Source organism: Spermophilus citellus (genome assembly GCF_964194105.1).
Source record: "Spermophilus citellus genome assembly, chromosome: 8".
Classification (NCBI taxonomy): domain Eukaryota; kingdom Metazoa; phylum Chordata; class Mammalia; order Rodentia; family Sciuridae; genus Spermophilus; species Spermophilus citellus.
The window spans coordinates 153,062,584-153,080,403 of record NC_138189.1 but is presented as its reverse complement, the minus strand read 5'-3'; the positions used below and the strand labels follow the sequence as shown (position 1 = coordinate 153,080,403).

Below are 17,820 nucleotides of genomic sequence, written 5' to 3'. Positions count from 1 at the left end.
GTAGATCTACAACTAAAAAAATATTTTAAAATAGTTTTTCTTAAAGTGCTTAATAAATATGAAATAAAAAGTATTTCTCAGGGGTGTGGTTGTAGCTCAGTGGTAGTAGCATGCTTGCCTTCCACGTGTGAGACATTTATGTTCCATCTTTAGCATCACATAACAATAAGTAAAATAAAGCTATTATGTTTATCTACAACTAAAAGAATTTTTTTTAATATTCCTTAGACTCGGAATCAAAACATGTATTTAAGAAATGAATAAATAATATTCAGGGCCTCGGTATACTTTTTGCCAACATTACAGAACACTAACATCCTGGGCATTGTAGTAGTATCATAGACTCGGTTTCAGAGTCTTTTTTTAACCCGCTGTTGATCAGGTTTCTTGGGAGGATGTTAAAGGGGATAGTTGTGTTATTGACATATAAAAATTATAAATGATATTGGATAAGTTAATTGACTAGTGTCTAGCTTTTATTGATAGTAAGTATATTTGGATATAACTTTCATTTAAAATTTTGGAAGAAAGATGAATATAGGACAGAGAAATAAGTAGTGATCACATTATGCCTTAGAATTTTTGTTTACACAGGTTGTTTTAAAAACATGCTTTAGCCAAAAAAAAAAAAAAAAAAAAAAAAAGGTGGTCCAGTAAAATTTGCTTTCTAGGTGATTTTGGCGGGGGGGGGGGGGGGATCAACAAAAATAAGGACGATTTGTAAGAAGAGTTCCAAGGACCGTGTAAATAGTTAGATTAGACCCATCTCATTGCCATGTATGTGGGCCAGGTTGGGCAGTTCCACCAGGAATTGCCATCCCAGGCGCAGTCACTGGCCCTTGTTAGCTTTGCGTCTCTGGCACAGAGAACCTGAGCATGAAGGGGACGAGCCTCACATTTTCTAGGCCTCCTCTTCAGGATTTTGTTCCCCAAAACTCATGTTTAATTAAAACTCCTTATTAATAAGTTCACCATGGCTCTGTGTCCTGTGAATTTATACAATTTTTTAAAAAATAATCTGCCACTTCTTGGGATAGGACTTTCTAAAGTTTTCTATGCCCTTTTTTATTTACCTGTTCTTAATTTCATGTGGCCTCAGTTATGTTGTTAACATTTCAAAGGGTTTTGTTTTCATTCTAGCGTTCTTGGATTTGAAAGGTTAATGTAAATTCTGATTTGTACCTGTAGAATATAGAAGTAAATTAAGCAAATCTTTACCTGAAAGCCAAATCTAGGATTTTCTTAATGTAGAATTTGTGTGTGAGACACAGGTAGTATATGGTTCAAAAATATAGATTGTAAAGTTATTAGTAATATTTTTAAAGACATAATATAAATTGTCATTTAATGATAAGTAGACCCTTTCTTACTAACTGAATTGTAGCATGTCTAAGTTAAGATTTTTCTATTTTGAAAAAATTTAAGGAATGTCAAATTCAATACCAAAGTTCATAGAAAACAAATGGCAAGTAAACACTTGAATTCCAATTTAGGATCCAAAAGGAGTCATAAGAGGACATTTCATTTTAGACCGTGTACTCTGAAGTTTAGATTGACATTCAGTTTCTAATAAGGATTACTAAGAAAGGCCTTAATTCTATCTTTAGAGTTTACTTTGTTAAAAAAATTTTCAAGCATAATATGTCCTTTATGGTTGAAAACTGTTGAATCTATCCAACCTCTCTTTTAAGTTAACAGATTAAAGATAGGTGATATTAAATATTTCCTAGTTGGAATCAGTTATCTTCTAAGAGTAGCTCATGACCTTGAGATTGGCATCATGGCAGTCATTTTCTCTCATAAAAAGAAGACAAACTGATGGATCATGTCTTTGACCTAATACAGGAGTTCTGCTGTTAAAAAGTCATGTTTAAATCGTTTGCATTCTGAAGGTACCATTGATTTATGCTGGCACAGATTGTCTTGGCATCCTGGATGTTGGTGGAAAGCCATCTAGACTCTCAGAGCCCACCACCACATGTTGTGACTCTGAGGAGGAAATCATGTGCAGCTGCATGTTGGTTGTGGAATAGGTCTGCTGCGTCATTTCAGGAGCCCTCCATCCCACAGATGAGGGACTGAACCCACAGGGCTCAGTCATTGGATATGCTGTTTAATCACAGGCTCATTTTTACTGAAAACTATTTTGGGGTCTTTTTGTAGGTGTAGTTCCAGATGGTACCTATGAAGTGTGCTCAAGGACCACAGGACAAGCAGCAGCTGGTAGGTTCATAATCAGTATTACTTTTGCTACATATGTCATGTAAAGTGTGTATGTTTTTATTTCTCTTTTCATAAAGTTGGGCAGGGTGAACTTAAAGGTAGATGTTTATTTAAGGGCCCTTAAAATGTTGAAGAGGTGGAAACTGATGAGTTAGTAGCTTTGCCTTTTCTGGGTGCTATGTCCTGTTGTCCTCCCCAGCCTTAGCCTCAGTGCTGATCCTGAGTAAGTGACTTCAGAACTGGAAGTTAGGAACCTTCCAGTAGCACTCTCAGGAGGAAAGGGTGATCACAGAAGCACATGCACTCACGCGCACACACATTTGTCAGGACTCATAGCCACAAGTGACCACAGCCCACTCGAACTAGCTGAACCAAGAGGGGAGCTTATCAAAAGGATATTTGCAGATTACAATTAAGTTTAGGAATTGCCATCTGCCATCTCAGGGAAGAGAATTAATGCAGTCAATTCAAAGACCCTCAGAAACTGCTGGGACTTAGATCCAGCTGTCAGATAGCTTGCTCCAGCTCTTGCTCTTGCTCTCTGGCTGCCTCATTTTTTTTTTATCATTTTTTTTAAACTGATAACCTCCATTCTCCACTCTCAGTCATTAGAGAGCTCAAGCTCAGAAAAGATTTTTCTTTTTCCAGCTTTTACCTAAACTAATTACCTATTAATTCTGTCTAAACTAATTAATGAAGTAGGGTCATGACAGTCCCTGATATCACCATGGAAGGGCAGTTTAGGGGTAGAAGAGGACATCTGTACTTTTCAGGATCAAGGAGGATGCTCTACAGAGGAGACAGTAGGTGTGCACTTAGTACTGTACAGGTAATAGAAATTATGCATAAATAGCCTAATTTTTATGACAGACTTAGGTGAAAAATACTAGTTACAATATGTGGCCAGCATGTACTTTATTACTTACACGTAGGATTATTTAAATTCCTGTAGTCAGTATTTCCATAAATGTCCCTTCTTTACCTGAACAGACAGCAGTAGTGCTGGGACCTGGACTCTCAACGTGCTGTGGAAGATGTGTGGGATCGATGTCCACATGGACCCTAACATCGGCAAGAGGCTCAATGCCCTGGGCAACACCCTCACAACACTGACTGGTGAGGAGGACATCGATGACATTGCTGACCTGAATTCAGTGAACATAGCTGACCTGTCTGATGAGGATGAAGTCGATACCATGTCTCCCACTATCCACACTGTAAGTGAACTCCTTGTTGGGAATTGCAGGAGTGGCTTTTACATGACACAGGGGTATAATCAGCTCAATGTTATTTATATCATCGTTGCTGTTTATGGAGGAAGAGAAGGGAGTGGTGGCGCCCTGCGTCTCCATTTCATGATGTTGCCCTTTGAGTTCTGTGCTTCATGATGACTGGTCATCCAGCTGTGCCTCACCTGCAGGAGTGTGATGACTGTAAAGTGAAGTGCAGGCAAGTCTCTAGAGACAGCCAGGAGATGGCTGGGTGTCTAGGCTCTCTGGCTGCCTCATGTGAAGAGATGCTCATAGACATCGTGGGGTTTTTTGGTGATGAAAATGTTCCCAGCCAAGAGAGTGATAATGATCACACAATTTTGTAAATATGCTACAACCCATTGAATCGTACATTTTAAATAGGTGAATTTTAAATGGAATGTGAATTATATTGTAATGAAGATTTTTAATAAGAATCTCAAGGGGCTGGGGATGTGGCTCAAGTGGTAGCGCGCTCGCCTGGCGTGCATGCGGCCCGGGTTCGATCCTCAGCACCACATACCAACAAAGATGTTGTGTCTGCCGAGAACTAATAAATAAATATTTAAAAAAAAAAAGAATCTCAAAAAAAGCAAAGTGCACACACAAAATGAAAGTATACATTTTAAAAATACGCATTTCCATCTATACTATACAACCTATAGTAGCATATTATTTAGTTGTCCTAAAGAAAACTACTCTGCTTTCAATCTGGTATTGATTTTTAGAAATTATTTTAAGCATTTTTTTAACTATTATACCACAGAATAGTTCTGTTCTTGGAAATAAATTCTTTAAAAATTAATATTATTGTTCATTATTTAGAGTTCAGATGGAAATTCAGTAAGTGGAGATGGCCACAAGCTCACCTTTGGGCAGCGACTTGTAAATCACCTACTAGGTCTGACGCCCCCAAATCAGCGCTATTCTGTTCCTGCAGAGTTTCTGTGTGACCCAGAGATGTGGGGCTCCCATCAGTCTAGCCAGGCTCATTTGAAAGCATGCAGAGCACATTCATGGGGAAACGTAGGTAGCAATTAGATTGCTTATGAAAATGAAGGGATTCAAATCAATGAAGAATGACAATCATCTTAATGTATACAGCTTTGATTCTTGCATGCATTCTTTGATTTAGATTGTTAATTTTGTAGTATAGATTTGTTCTGTGAACTGACTGGGGATGTTGATACATATGCTTTTGGTTTTGCAGGAAGCTGTAGATTATCGAAGACAAGGAGCATCCTCTAGCCAGCCAGGAGAGCCCAGAGGAAGAAAAATTGTGAAGCGTTTAGTGGATATCAGAGAACTGAATGAACAGGCCAAAGTAATAGATGACCTTAAGTATGTGTTTTGACTTTTAGTTTAATGCAATATTCTCTAATAATAGAACTACAGGATACTAAATATGGAGGAAACTTGATTTAGGGTAATACAAACCCTTTAGTTCATTAACAAGATCACCAGGCTCCTGAGAAGTTTAATAATTTGCCTGAGATCACAGGTTCATTGGTGATAAAATGAGACCTGAAATCCTAGTCTCCTGTTGTTCACACTCATTTCTGACCAGTTTAGACTGACTGTATCACATGTACATGTTGCCACATATGCATATACACTCTCCTGTGTCTTTACGTGCATTTACAAATGTATGCATTACATATTGCTAGCACTATTTTTGGAATGAAATTTTTTAAATATATATTTTTCTTAGTTGTAGATGGATAAATACCTTTATTTTGTTTATTTATCTTTATGTGGTGCTGAGGGTCAAACCCAATGTCTCACACATGCGAGGAAAGTACTCTACCACTGAGCCACAACCCCAGCCCTGGAATGAAATTTTTTAGAGAAGAAAAAATTACCATTTGTTAACTGCCTATTGTGAGTTTGATATGTCATCTCAATTTATTCACACAACATTTCTGTGAGATAAGATGGCACCCACGTTTATTGATGGAAAAATTGGCTCAGAGTAGTTAAAAAATTGAAACCTGACCTTGGGTGTATCTGATTTGAAAGTTTATTTTTTCGTCCCATTTCTTGCCTGCCTGAATTATCAGTTCTTTAGAATTAAAGTAGGAGTAGGAATGAGTAGGTAGTGGTAATCTTTTCTCTCTGTTTCTTATTGAATATTACTAAGTAATACCTCCTTTATAAGAATAAATATTCTCTCTGCTGAACTTTGGAACTTTATCTTCCCAAAAGTTAATAGTCATGCTTCATCTTTTCTAATCTTCATACACCTGTATCCTGTGGTTGGTTGTTTGTTGTGCATTCAAAGACTTATTCACAGATGCATTTTATACAGTGAAAGGTGTTGCCTAAAAACTTGTCAGGAAATTACCATGTACTGATTCACATTTTCTTTTCTCTTTTTTTGGTACCAGGGATTGAACCCAGGGGCACTTAACCACTGAGTCACATCCCCAGTCCTTTTTGTATTTTATTTAGAGATCAGGTCTCACTGAGTTGTTCAGGGCCTCACTAAGTTTCTGAGGTTGGCTTTGAACTCCTACCTCAGCCTCCTGATCTGCTGGGATTACAGGTGTATGCCACCACACCCGGCCGGTGATTCACATTTTCCTGTTGACTTTCATTACAGTTTGTTTTATTCTCAGGGGGTAGGGGAATGACTTGAAGCAAAATATATCTGTTTTTCCAAAATATTACCAAAGGCTTATATTTTATGTAGAATTTTACACAGACTTTTTTTTTTTTAAACAGAGTGGTGTATTTATTTGTTTATTTATTTATTTTTTATGTGATATTAGGAATCAAACCCAGTGCCTCATGCATGCTAGGCAAGCTCTCTACCATGGAGCCACAACCCCAGCCCTGTTAGAGACTTTTGATACAGCAGTGGGTAAGAAGCATTTCCTTAGCTGGGCTCGGTGGTACATGTCTGTAGTCGCAGTGACTTGGGAGGCTGAGCAGGAGGGTTTCAGGTTCAAAGCCTGCCTAAGCAAATTGGCAAGACCCTATCTCAAAAAAAGAAAGAAAAGAAAGGAATGAGGATGTAACTAGGTGGTAAGTGCTCCTGAGTTCAAGCCCCAGTGTTGGGGGACGGGAAGCATTTGTTCAGCTGTTACATGGGTTGTTGTTTTGTTTTACAGTTTTAGCCTGTTCATACATAATCATTGTATTCTGACAAGTGAGAGAATGAAAAAAGAGCAAGTAAATGTCAGTTTTACTTTGTTGCTTCTTTACAATAATGGCCATATTTGCTTGGCGTTCAGAAAATTAGGTGCAAGTGAAGGAACCATAAACCAGGAAATTCAACGGTACCAGCAGTTAGAATCTGTGGCTGTAAATGATATTCGAAGAGATGTTCGGAAAAAATTACGGAGGTCCAGTATGAGAGTGAGTAAATGTTTAAATGTTTAAAAAGAGTAAATGTTTAAAAATAACTTTATTAGACTTTTTTTACCATAGCTGTGGCAAAACCTATGTTCCCTTTTCTTGCACCGCTGGGGGCCATACCACCTGATGTGCACGTTTTAGACCTGTTCTGTACCAGGCACTGTTTATTAAAGCACTTTCCATTGAACATCCTAATCCACTACTGTCCTGTGAAGTGGCTCTTAGTATTTTCTCATTTTCAAGATGAGGAAACGGGGGCACAGAGGTCAGGTAATTTGTCCAGGAGTATACAGTCTCACGTAAGGTATGTAAGAGTGCATGTAATCTGGCGATGTGACCACTGACCTGGGGAGGACGGGGTGAGACCCAGGTGGTGGGACTCCATCTACGTCAGGCCCTTGTCCCTGGGTTTTCCCTGCCCTTCATGATATCACACTTGCTTCTTAGTCGCTAGTGTGAACTCTGTGAAAAACATGAAGTCTTTGGAGATGTCTCCTCTTTCCTACCTGAATTTACCTCAGCCATCACTTTCCCCATTTCAGCTTTATTTACCTTTTAAAATAAATATGGTTTATTGAGCAGTTTTAAGTTCACAGCAAAATTAAGAGGTAAATATAAAGATTTGCCTGGTAACATCTGTAATTGGAAAATCTGAAATCCAAAATGCTCGAACATGGAAACCTCTTGAGTGGTGTTGTCTTCTAGGTAGTGTCTAGTGTCTCTTTTCCACTGAGATCTACAGTCGTGTGAGGTGATCCTGGTGAAAAACACGGGTCCACTGCGGCCAGGTCCATGCGTCTGCATGTTGAGGCTCAGCTATCCCTGCACCATGGGTTGAAAAGACTGTCTGTGCTCAGGGTGCTGCCTTTGTTCCTCTCATAGAGATGCGTTGACTACACTTGGGTGGTTCTGATTCTGTCTGGTTTGTTCCATTGATCCGTTGGTTCATTCTTTTGCTAAAAAGTACACTACTTGATTAGGGTAATATCAATATTACAGTTTTGTTCTTCAGTATTATGTTGACTATTTTGGGGTCTTCTCTCTCACCCTATGAACTTTAGAATCTTCTTGTGTACATCCACAAAACAGCATGCTGGGATTTTGATTGGGTTGGAAATGAATCTAATTAAGTTGCAAGGAACGGACATCCCAACAATATTGTGTCTTCCAACATGATCATAGAATATTTCTCTCCCCATTTATTCAGTTTTTTTTATTTCTTTCATCAGAGTTTTATAGTTTTCCTCATACAGATCTTGTTCATGTTTTTTGGATTTATAACTAAGTATTTCCTTTTTGTGGATGCAAGAGTAAATTATGTTTCTAATTGCAAAGTCCACTTGTCCATTGTTGGTAAATAGGAAAGCAGTTGTACATTAACTTCTGTGTCCTGCAACCTTGCTATTATTTCTTATTAATTCCAGGTCATTTTTGTCAATTCTTGTAGATTTTTACATAGACAATCATGTCACCTGTGAACCAAGATACTTTTATTTCTTCTTTCCTATTCTGTGTACCTTTCAGCACATTAGCTAGTCCTTCCAAAACAGTGTCAAAAAGAGAAGCTGTTGTTGGTCAGCTTTCCTTTACTATGGCAAATACCTGAAGTCATCACCTTAAAAGGAAGAGATATGCATTTTGTCTCAAAGTCTTAGAGGTCTCAGTAAATGGCCTCTTGGCCCTATTGCTTTGGGTCCGTGGAGTCACAGTACAATATGGCAGAAGCTAGTGGCAGAGAAACTGGGGGGTCGGGGGAGAGCTGAGGTCCCAACATCCTCGTCAGGGGCCTGCCCCCATGACCTAACTTTTACTAGACCTCAGCTTCTAAAGGTCACACCATCTCCCAGTGATCCAGACTGGACACGGGGTCTCCAACACCAGGCCCTTTGGGGGACGTTGCAATCCAGATCCAGGCTACAGAAGGGGAGTTCCTTACCCACTCCTAATCTTAGTGGAAGAGCTTTGAATTTACTGCCATAACTATGATGTTAATTGTATGGATTTTTGTATATATTCATTATCAAATTAAGGAAGTTTACCTTTGCTCCTGGTTTGGTGAAAGGTTTTATTCATGTTGGATTTTGTCAAATATTTTTCAGCATCCATTACTATGGCTGCATGACTTTTCTGTTTTAACATGGATGGACTACACTGATTGATGTTTGAATGTTCAACCACTGTTGCATACTTGGGATAATTTCTACCTGGTTGTGATGTATTATTCTCTTTGTACATTCTCTTTGATGGGTTTGGTTTGACTTGCTAAAACTTTATGGAGGATTTTTACATCCATATTTAGAGAAGATACTGGTTTATTGTTTTTCTTTCTTGTAATGTCTTTGCCTGGTTTTGGAATCAGGCAGTGTGGCCGCATAGATGAGTGAGGTCTTATTCCACTGCTCCTACCTTCTGAAGGAGATCGTGAGTAAGTGGTAACATTTCTTCTTTAAATGTCACTTGCACCAGTTGCTTTCTGTTTTAGAAGGTTTATTAGTTATTAATTTAGTTTGTGATAGACATGGGCCCATTCAGATTTTCTATTTCTTGTGTGAATTTTGACAAATGATATCTTTCAAAAAATTGGTTCATTTCATCTTGCTTATCAGATTTTGAGGCATAGAGTTGTTCATAGTATGTCTTGACTTTTAATGTTCATAGTCTGTAACTATGTTCTTTCCTTCCTTTCTAAGTAATCCAGTCTTTTCATAGCCTCTCCTATTGATTTTATTGGATCTTTTTAAAGAACAAGGTTTTGGTTTTATTAATCTATTGATTTCCTCTTTCAGTTTTGTTGCTTTTTGTTTTTAATGTTTTTTTGTTCTTAATTGGATTTAATTTCTAATTGCTTTTCTAGTTTCCTAAGGAGGAAGCTCATACAATTGATTTTTTCCCCATTTTTTAATTTGTTCTACTTTGTTACGTTTGACAGCAGAATGCATTTCAATTTGTTGTACATAAATAGATCACAATATTTCAATTCTCTGGTTGTACACAATGTAGAGTCTAGGGTAATGATGTCTGTCTCGTCTTTCCTGCCCCCATGTCTTCCCCCTCTCCACTCCTCCCCTTAACCCAATCCAGAGTTCCTCCATTCCCCCCATCTCCCCATTATGACTTAGCATCCACTTATCAGAGAACATTCGGATTTTGGTATTTGCTTATTTCACTAAGCATAATATTCTTCAACTCCATCCATTTATCTGCAAATGCCATAATTTTTCTTATATTTTAAGGCTGAGTACTATTCCATTGTGTATATATACCACAGTTTCTTTATCTATTCATCTATTGAAGGGCATCTAAGTTGTTTCCACAGTCTAGCTATTGTGAATTGAGCTGTTGTAAACATTTATGTGGCTGTGTCACTATAATATGCTGATTTTAAGTCTTTTGGTAATAGACTGAGGAGTGGCATAGCTGGGTTAAATGGTGGTTCCATTCCAAGTTTTCTAAGCAATCTTTATACTGCTTTCCAAAGTGTTTGCTCCAATTTGCAGTCCCATCAGTAGTGTATGAGTATGCCTTTTTCCCCCACATCCTCACCAACATTTATTGTTGCTTGTGTTCTTCATGATTGCCATTGTGACTGGAGTGAGATGAAATCTTAGTTTTGATTTGCATTTCTCTAATTATTAGAGTAGTTGAACATTTTTTCATATATTTGTTGATTGCTTGTGTGTGTGTATTGCTTGAGAAGTGACAATTTATTTTAGATCTTCCTTCTGCCTTCCATGCATGTCACAGATTTTCATACATTGTGTTCTCATTTTATTTTTAAAACATTTTAAATTTAAATGTCTCTTGCGATTTCTTCTTTAACCCCATGCTATTCTGAAGTATGTTGTTTGATTTCAGTGTATTTTTGGATTTTCCAGGTAGCCATCTGAGAGTTGAAGGGACACACACATAGGCATATGTCATATGTGTATTATATACGCCTGTGTGGGGGGGTTGTTCCATATCTCTGTCCATGTTTCTCTCTAGTTTACATTGTTGTCGGAGAACACACACTCTGTGGTTTCTGTTCTTTAAATTTAGGTGTGTTTTGTGGCCTTACAATGTTGTGGTCTGTCTTGGCAAATGTCCTGTTTGTACTTGAGAATAATGTATATTCTGCTGTCATTGGATGAAGTAAACCTGCTATACCAGTTGATTGATGATAGTGTGGAACTCAGCCATGTCCATTCTTACAGTTTTGTGTTCCACCTATGACTGCTGATGATAAAGGAGCACTGGAGTCTGCTTCTCCTCATATTTCTGTTAGTTCTGCCTCACATAGTTTTATGCTGTACTGTTAGGCACATGTATGCTGAGGATTATTATGTCTGCTTGGAGCATTGGCTCTCTTAATAGCATGTAAGTTCTTTATCTCTAATGATTTTCTTTGCTCTGAAGACTGCTGTGTCTGAAATTGATACAGCTACTCCCTTTTTCTTTTGATTAGCATGGTATTTTTTTTTTCTTCATCCATTTGGTTTAAAAAAATATATATATATATATGTATATATATATATGTATATATATGTATGTATGTATGTATCTTTAAATAATTACACATTTGTGCAACATAATGGCAGGGATATATTTTGAGAAATGCATTGCTGGGCAATTTAGTCATTGTGTAAACATCGTGGAGTGGACTTCTGTAGATAGGTGGTATTGGTTTTCACTTGACATGAATCCTTGTTCAGTGAAGAGCTGCACTAAGCACGAGGTGTGTAGAGGTTGCTGCTTCCCAGTGGGATTTCAGCACCAGAGAAGCACTCTAAACAATGATGGCCAAGCCCAGTCACAGGAACTAGGAACACAGGTGTTTGTCATTACCTAGTAGTACATACGCATAAGATCCCACATGCTCTGCCTTCATATCCTGGCAGCTCAGTCGGCTTGTCCACAAGTACATAAAGATGAAATGTCCTTATGCAGTGCATGACGTTTTAATTTGTCTGTGTAAATGGGTTTCTTGTATCAACATATAATTGGGTTTTGTTGGATCTAGTCTAGCAGGCTTTTTCTTTTTTTTTATTCTAATTTGTTATACATTATGGCAGAATGTGATTTATTTCACATTACACATAGAGAGCACAATTGAATTTCAAGTCACTGATTGTACACAATATTTTCACACCATTCGTGTCTTCATACATGTGCTTAGGGTAATGATGTCTAACTCATTCCACGATCATTCCTACCCCCTTGCCCCCTCCCTTCCCCTCCCTCCCCTTTGCCCTATCTAAAGCTCCTCCATTCCTCCCATGCTCCCCCTCCATTGCCATTATGAGTCGGCCTCCTCATATCAAAGAAAACATTCAGCCTCTGGTTTTTTGGGATTGGCTAACTTCACTTAGCATTATCTTCTCCAGCTCCATCCATTCACCTGCAAATGCCATGGTTTTATTCTCTTTTAATGCTGAGCCATTTTAGACCATTGATTTTTGAAGTTATTACTGATATCATTTGATTAACATCTACTATATTTGTTACTGTTTTCTATTCATTGCCCTTATTCCTAGTTCCTATTTTTGTTTTCTCTTTTTTTTCTTTCTTTTGTGGTTAGTGAAACTGCATTACATTTTTTTTCTCCTTTTTTAGCGTTTCAGTTATACCTTTTTTAAACATTATTTTAGAGATTGCCATGTAGTTTGGAATATACATATACAACTAATCCAAGTGAGCTTTCAAATAAGTTTAGCATTTTACTGATAGTGTGAACATTTTGTCTTCTGTCCCTCATCTTATGGCTGTCACTTGTTTCTCTTACATATAAGCATATATAATTGAACAGTTATCAGTAGTATTATTTTGAACAAATTATCATCTGTTAGAACAGTTAAGAATAAGAAAAATAAAGGTTTTGGGCTGAGGACATGTCTCGGTGATAGAATACCTAGCATGTGTGAGACCCTGTGTTTGATTTCAAGCACCAAAAAACTGAGATGAGAGAAAGAAGTGTTTTTATTTACTTTCACTTCCTCTCTCTGACACTCTTCCTTTCCTTATAGGTATTCAAGTTTCTAACTCTTTTTTTCTTGCAATGCAAGTCTGCAGGAACAAATCCCCTCAAATTCTATCTTTCTGAATAATTTTTTTATATCTCCTTCACTATTGAAGAAGAATGATTTCATGGAGTATAGAATTCTAGGTTAATGGAATTTTTGCTCTCAACACTTTAAGTGTTTCTTTTCACTCTCTTCTTGCTGGCATGGATGATGGAAGAAAAGTTTGACATAATTCTTTGCTTTCTTCCTACATAGGTAAGGTATTTAAAAATTCTGGCTTCTTTGGGGATTGTTTTTTTCACCATCCTTGGTAATCTCTGAGCTTCCTGTGTATGCTTTGGTGTCTGATATGAATTTGAGTAAATTCTCAGTCATAATTGGTCTCATATTTCTTCTTTTCTCCATTTCTTCTCCTTCTGGTATTTCTATTACACATACTGTGTTAGTCATCTTTTCATTGCTGTGACAAAATACCTGAGAAAATTAACTTAGAGGAGGACAGACTTATTTTGGCTCATGTTTTTAGAGGTAGCAAAGCTGCTTATGCATGGCAGTCGGGAATGAAGGGTAGGAGTGGGAGAGAAAAGGGAAAGAGAAAGAAAGAGCCAAGGACAAAATATAGTCCCTCAAATCATGTTCACAAGGATCTACTTCCTTCAACTAGGTCCCACCTCATTGAGTTTCCCTACCTCTAGGTAGTCCATTCAGCAGTCACTCCATCTGTGCATTACTCCATGGTGACTCAGTCACTCCCCAGTCAGTGCATTACTCCACTGATGTCCCATCACAGCCCCCCCTTGGAACATCACTGCACTGGGGACTAAGCCTTCAGCACATGAACCTTTGGAGTACATGCAAGATCCAGATCTTAATACATATTCATACCTTTTGCATTTACTCCACAGTTTTTAAACATCCCTTCCTTCCTTCCTCTCTCTCCCTCCCCATCTCTCCCTCCCTCCCTCCCTTTCTTTTGTCTCTGTTCTCTTTGCTTTTCACTTTTTTCAGGATTCTCTTGATGCATCCTCAGACTCCGTGATTCCTTCCTCAGTGGTATCCAGTCTACACAGCCCATCTGCACAGTGCTCGCTGCCGTCAGTGTTGCTGACCCTGACAGTGCTTCTTGGTCCCTCAGGATTCACCTTTCTCTGGTTACTTTGCGCAGCTCTTGTTGCAGTGGGCCTCATCCAGCCGAGCCCTGGGCGTGTGTCTGGTTCCCGTGCTCACTCTCTTCTCCAGAGTGTTCTTTCTTTCTGCATTTTAGTAAGCCTTGTGAGGTTTTCTCCCCTCCCGCCTCCCCGCATTGTCATTGGTGCATTGTAGTTGCACATAATGATGGCATTTGTTGTGTGGTGTAACACTGTATCTGGCCAGTATCACTCCTCAACACTTCCCCCTTCCTCCCCTCTTCCCACCTTCTAATCCCTTTCCTCTGCTCTACCAGTCTCCCTTTGATTTTCATGAAATCCCAACCCCTGCCTTTCCTTTCCTTTTTCCTCTCTAGCTTCCACAAATGATAGAACACATTGACCCTTGACCTTCTGAATTTGGCTTGAACTTAACATAATGGTCTCAATTTTCAATCATTTTCCTGCAAAAGACATAATTTCATGTTTTTCTTTATGGATGAATAAAACTCCATTGTGTATGTGAACCTCATGTTCTTTATCCTGTTGATGGATATATAGGCTGGTTCCCCAGTTAGGCTGTTATGAATTATGCTGCCATAAACATAGGTATGCAGTTACCAGTAGTATAGTGACTTTAATTCTTTAGGATAAATACCGAGGAGTGGTATTGCGGGATCATATAGTGGTTCTATGCCTAGTCTTTTGAGGAATCCTGTAATTTTTTTCTCAATAGCCAGAAACATACAAACTGGCCTTTGGTGATGCAGCGGTAGGGAGTCAGAGGGAGCATAGTGTTTTATCATCCTCTGATTAGGCTTCAGTGTTTTAGTGAGCCTAAGAGACTGGACCAAACACCTGCAATCCCAGCAACTTTGAGACAGGAGGATCCTGAGTTCAAAGCCAGCCTCAACAACAGCAAGGCACTAAGCAACTCAGAGAGACCCCTGTCTCTAAATAAAATACAAATTAGGGCTGGGCATGTGGCTCAGTGATGGAGTGCCCCTGAGTTCTACTCCTGGGACCCCAAAGGAAAAAGAAAAAAAGTTTGTTTTTCCAGTTGAGGTGGAACAGTGTGGCCAGAGCTGATTGGAGCTTGGTATTTTCCTTCTTCTGGGTCAGTTAAACTGTGATAATACCCCCAGGGCAGGTTGGGCCCTGGCTGACTGGCTTCTCCCAGAGTCAGATCTTGCTAAGAAGAATAGAGGACAGTGGCTCCTGTTTGCATTGCACAGTCCTCCCAGTTGGTGCTAGAATCTAAAGACAGCTGAGTGCTGCTCTGCTTTGACTCACTGTCTTGTTAAGTGGCATTTAAAGTCACTTAGGGGGAAACAGGGTAATTCATGAAGTCAAGTGTTTTTCTTATCTGAATTGAAATGTTAACAGTAAACACTTGTCTATAGTCACTTTTTTTTCCTTTTCCATTTTATTAGGCTGCTTCTTTAAAGGATAAGTGGGGATTGGGTTATAAACCAAGTTATAGCCGATCAAAAAGCATTTCTGCCTCTGGAAGACCACCTCTCAAGCGAATGGAAAGAACAAGGTATTTTGTATTTCAACCAGTGAAACAAATAATAAAATCACTGAGTCTATTACAAAGATTCATTGCTTCCCCCCCCCCCCCCCGTATTCTAATTGGAGAAATTACAAAACTAACATAATATAAATGGATCTCATTGGTAAAATAGCAGTCATCCTGGTTAAGTTTTATTTCATTTATTTGAGGAGTTCCTCTACACACCACAGTGCAGTGATGCTTTTCAGTAATGAAGTACTCCGCCATTTAAACTTAGACTGTCCAGAGAATGGGAATGTGCACACTGGCCGCTGCTGCTCTCTCTGTCGGGATAAGAAATGTACAGCTGCACATCTGTTCAGCATGTGAAGAAATGGAAATTGTACCTATTGAGTTAAATACTGCTTCGATACTAAATCACTATGAAAATAAGAATGATACATCCTTTTTATGGTTTGATTTTAGATAATCTTGAGTTAATCAACACGTTGAGTTGTTTTCACAGGATGATAAAGGTTAAGAAATGGAATGCCAGTAGTTTAGTCCTTTAATAAAGCAAATACTTAGAACTAGAATGTTAATGTCATTAATCAGACTTTTATGAAGTCCAAGAATTTTTTCGAGAATGTTAGTGTTTTATCACTGTATATTTTACTTACAGTTCTCGAGTAGGAGAAGCTGAAGAGCTCCCAGAAATCCGAGTGGATGCAGCATCTCCTGGGCCCAGAGTAACTTTTAACATCCAGGATACAGTAAGAGAGATTATATTTGTTAGAAACATACATTGCTGAATAGTTTCTACAAATTGTAAAATGGCAGTACTAATGCAGTTTCAAGATACTGATTCTTGCCTGACGTGAAATGAAGATGGTATGGGGTGAAGTGTCTGGCTGTATGAGCTGAGAGTCACACTGTGGGCCTTAGAGTTTTACCTGCACAGTGAAGAGTCCTAACTGCTTGCTCTCAGACAGAAAGGCTTTTGTTGAATATTTTTTCTCGAAAACAAGAATTCACATTGAACTATGTGTTTTACACAATTGTGATGTATTTTTGTGCAGTACTTATTTATGTATTCAAAATGTGTATATAGGTGGTGGCAGAAACCAGAGGGGCAGTTGGCTTCAGAGATGCATTGTAATTTCATAGCATGTTCAATTTTATGTTAAATTTTTTTTTTGTGTGTGTGTATTTGTTTACTTTTAAACCATTGTTTCTTGTTCACAATTTTTTTTACTTTTTTCTTATTATTTTAACTAAGTTGAAAAATACAGTGTGGGGAAGTACGCCACAGTCCAGCTGTCCTGGGGAAGGGTATTTTCAGGTACTTACTCAGATCAACATAAATTTTGCTTCAAAACTAATTAACCACCCTGAAAATCTGCTTTCAAAATGTCTTCCTTTCATTTCACGCTAAATTCAGACCTCAGAAATTTTCTTTTTTACATAAAATTGGTTTGAATTTTTTATCATGTGTATATATATATATATATATATATATACATATATATATATATATATATATATATCTCATAAGCTCTTGCATACATATACTTTAGTTTTGTTCTTCTATATAGTTTAATATTGTTTTGATCTTCAAAATTAAAAAAACTAAAATCAGTTTATCAAATCAATTCAGTCAAATCATAAACACAGAACTGCAGTTTATTAGTTATTTGCTAATCCCGAAGAAAATATCTTTCACTTACATTCAACTACAAAGTGAATGTGTTTTTTTTTTTTTAAAAAGAAAACTTTAATAGTTCAAACTAAAATCAACTCTAACTCAGGGCAACAAAATAATCATCAAATGTCATTTATTTTGATTGACTGATATACAAGTATTTATAAAGTGATCCATTTAAAAATTTATTCTCATGTTCAATACAGTGTGAAAATGTGCTACACAATCATTCAAAAATGTAACATTTTTATAATTCAGTATTTTCCTAAAATATATCACAAACTAAAAGTGAAAGATATAATATACCAGGTATATAAGTCTTCTTCTAGAATTTTTCTTTAAAATTACTTTAAAAAGTTGGCACTTATTCCAAATATATTTTGTTTTCATTTCCTTCCTCTCTCAAGCTCGGAGTTTCAACATATATCCCATAGTTATACTAAATTCAGTCAAATTGGATTTTGTTTTAGAACTATAATTGTACTATAGTAAGCTTGATGAATATTTCCTGTATTCTAAAAAACTAAAAGCTTGAAAACAAATCATTTATGTGAATTAAATGAATCCAACAGGTTATTCTATTTTTAAAATTTTTTTCTTTTTAATGTATTTTTTTAGTTGTTAATAGACCTTTATTTTATTTATTTATTTATTTTTTATATGC

At 37.5% G+C, this 17,820-nt stretch overlaps 1 protein-coding gene across 11 annotated transcripts in view; it reads left to right on the top strand.

Moving 5' to 3' along the window:
* Window positions 1-17,820, top strand: part of BLTP1 (bridge-like lipid transfer protein family member 1) — a 360,418-nt gene that overhangs the window by 309,084 nt on the left and 33,514 nt on the right. For 10 of the 11 annotated variants that reach the window (XM_081303434.1, XM_081303435.1, XM_081303429.1 and 7 more), the window contains 7 exons: window positions 2,164-2,223; window positions 3,214-3,440; window positions 4,684-4,814; window positions 6,710-6,833; window positions 15,393-15,502; window positions 16,137-16,227; window positions 16,734-16,796. In XM_081303434.1, coding sequence (XP_081159560.1) covers window positions 2,164-2,223; window positions 3,214-3,440; window positions 4,684-4,814; window positions 6,710-6,833; window positions 15,393-15,502; window positions 16,137-16,227; window positions 16,734-16,796 — 806 coding nt within the window. The remainder of the gene's footprint in view (window positions 1-2,163; window positions 2,224-3,213; window positions 3,441-4,683; window positions 4,815-6,709; window positions 6,834-15,392; window positions 15,503-16,136; window positions 16,228-16,733; window positions 16,797-17,820) is intronic. The other variant, XM_081303437.1, reaches the window with a different exon arrangement.